The following is a 1946-nucleotide window of genomic DNA, read 5'->3' on the forward strand; positions in this document are numbered from 1 at the left end:
TGGTGTGGGGGATGCTAACAGTGTTAGCGGCTCAGCTGGAGGACACATGCAGACACTTTTCTTCGCAGCGTGTCGAGTTTCTGCTGAAGGAAAACACCAGACACACTTCCTGATGTCTCAGTTGGACTTTTCTGTGCTGAGACAAACGCTGGCGGCTGTCAGAGCGATTTCCCAGCATGCAGTTTGGTGCTACTGAACACTGACGCCTGAAGCCTGAGTGTGTCTGAGTTACACCGAAGCACTAATAATTACAGTGTGAGAGTTTAATTAACGAGTGTGAATGAGGACAGCGTTCAGTCTGCAGCCGACTGACTCCTGCTGTGTGTGTGTGTGTGTGTGTGTGTGTGTGTGTGTGTGTGTAGGCCTGCTGGGCCTCCAGCTGATTAACGGTAAGAACGAGTCGGCTCACATCGCGGACGCCGTCGCCGTGGTCGCTCAGTCGCTGCAGGAGCTGTTTGAGAAGGAGAACATCACGGAGCCTCCGCGGGGCTGCGTGGGGAACACCAACATCTGGAGAACCGGGCCGCTCTTCAAACGGTCAGTACCGGGCCGGAGGTCGCCGTCATGGTTTCAGGGGACCACAGCTGATCTGGTTTTCCCACTAAGCAACGATTTATTCACATTTGGCCTTTTTTCATGGTAGCAGTGAGCTGCAGGCTCGACATCCTCATACATAGAATGTACTGAGGCATGATGGGTAACGGCGTCAAACACAACAATAATCGACTAGCTGTAGTTTCGGTCATTATTCAATATGAACAGTCTAAATTCTCTCCTTTTCTCCAGAGTGAATGTTTTCTGGTGTCTTTGCTCTGTGACAGTAAACTGAGGATCTTTGGACAAAACAAGACTTCAGTAGAAACTCTGATCCACGTTTTAGGGATCAAACATCTGATTGATTGATCCAGAGGAAGTCAGCTCAGGTGACTGAACATCAGTTTGTAGTTTGTCATGTGCAGCTTCAGGTGTGGACAAAACGGATGTTGTAGACGTTTCATAACAGCCTGAAAAATGGCATTTAGTTAGACTTTTCCTTTAGGGTTCCTGGTTTTGTTCCGTCTGTGAACACCATGTGACGTCTGCAGCAGCATCCAGAAGCCCGTTTGCTGCTGATGTATGAGCTGCACACAAACCGGATCTCTGAACATGTTCATGTGTGAAGAGGCTCGAGGTCCCCGAGGCCTCAGACTAACTTTCATTTCACCAGAAATCGCTTCAACACGAGCAGCGCTTCGGCGCCGCAGCTCAACATTACAGGCGGATAAATAAATAAATAAATGTGTGTTTAATTTATGCCCCCCGTTAATTATTCATGTTTCTTCTTCTTCGGCTGTGATTTCTTCATGAGAAGTTCTTGGTGATAACTGGAGCAACGGGAACCCGGCTGCTGCACGTTCTGTGGTTCTGGTGCTCATTGTGCGAGTTCTGGTGTTTTAGAATGAAAGCTGAGCGACGTGCAGCTGATCTGAGCTTCAGCAGGTTCCTCTGTGAGGAACGCTGCAGAGCTTCTGCAGCGGCTGCCGATGGAGGATCGGTGCGTGACCGCGCTGCGTTTTCCGGTTCATCCAGTTCGGGTTCTCTAATGACACCGAGACGCTTCGCTGATCTGATCTGGACTCAGCTTCGAGCAGAACTGACACAACCGGGATAATAAAGTGTGACCCAAATACACCAGTCGGCCCCCATCACCGTTATCCTCGCCGCGTCTCCACGGCAACGCAGCAGCAGCGGCACGTGACCCGTGTTCATGACTCTCCTGCTCTCTGATTGGCTCCTCAGGGTGCTGATGTCATCAAAGTACCCCGACGGCCTGACGGGACGAATCGAGTTTAACGACGACGGCGACCGGCGCTTCGCCACCTACAGCATCCTGAACTACCAGCAGAAACCGGGTCGCCTCGTCCAGGTCGGAGTCTTCAACGGATCACAGGTACGGTTCACCTGGT

General features: G+C 51.1%; 1 protein-coding gene across 1 annotated transcript in view; it reads left to right on the plus strand.

Annotated features, from left to right (window-relative positions):
- Positions 1 to 1946, plus strand: part of LOC103371521 (glutamate receptor ionotropic, NMDA 1-like) — a 60093-nt gene that overhangs the window by 26671 nt on the left and 31476 nt on the right. Inside the window, exons 6-7 of the mRNA XM_008300873.1 lie at positions 363 to 537; positions 1780 to 1930. Of these exons, the coding sequence (XP_008299095.1) occupies positions 363 to 537; positions 1780 to 1930 (326 nt within the window). The remainder of the gene's footprint in view (positions 1 to 362; positions 538 to 1779; positions 1931 to 1946) is intronic.

The sequence above is a fragment of the Stegastes partitus genome, unplaced genomic scaffold, assembly GCF_000690725.1.
Source record: "Stegastes partitus isolate 25-593 unplaced genomic scaffold, Stegastes_partitus-1.0.2 Scaffold1602, whole genome shotgun sequence".
Classification (NCBI taxonomy): Eukaryota; Metazoa; Chordata; class Actinopteri; family Pomacentridae; genus Stegastes; species Stegastes partitus.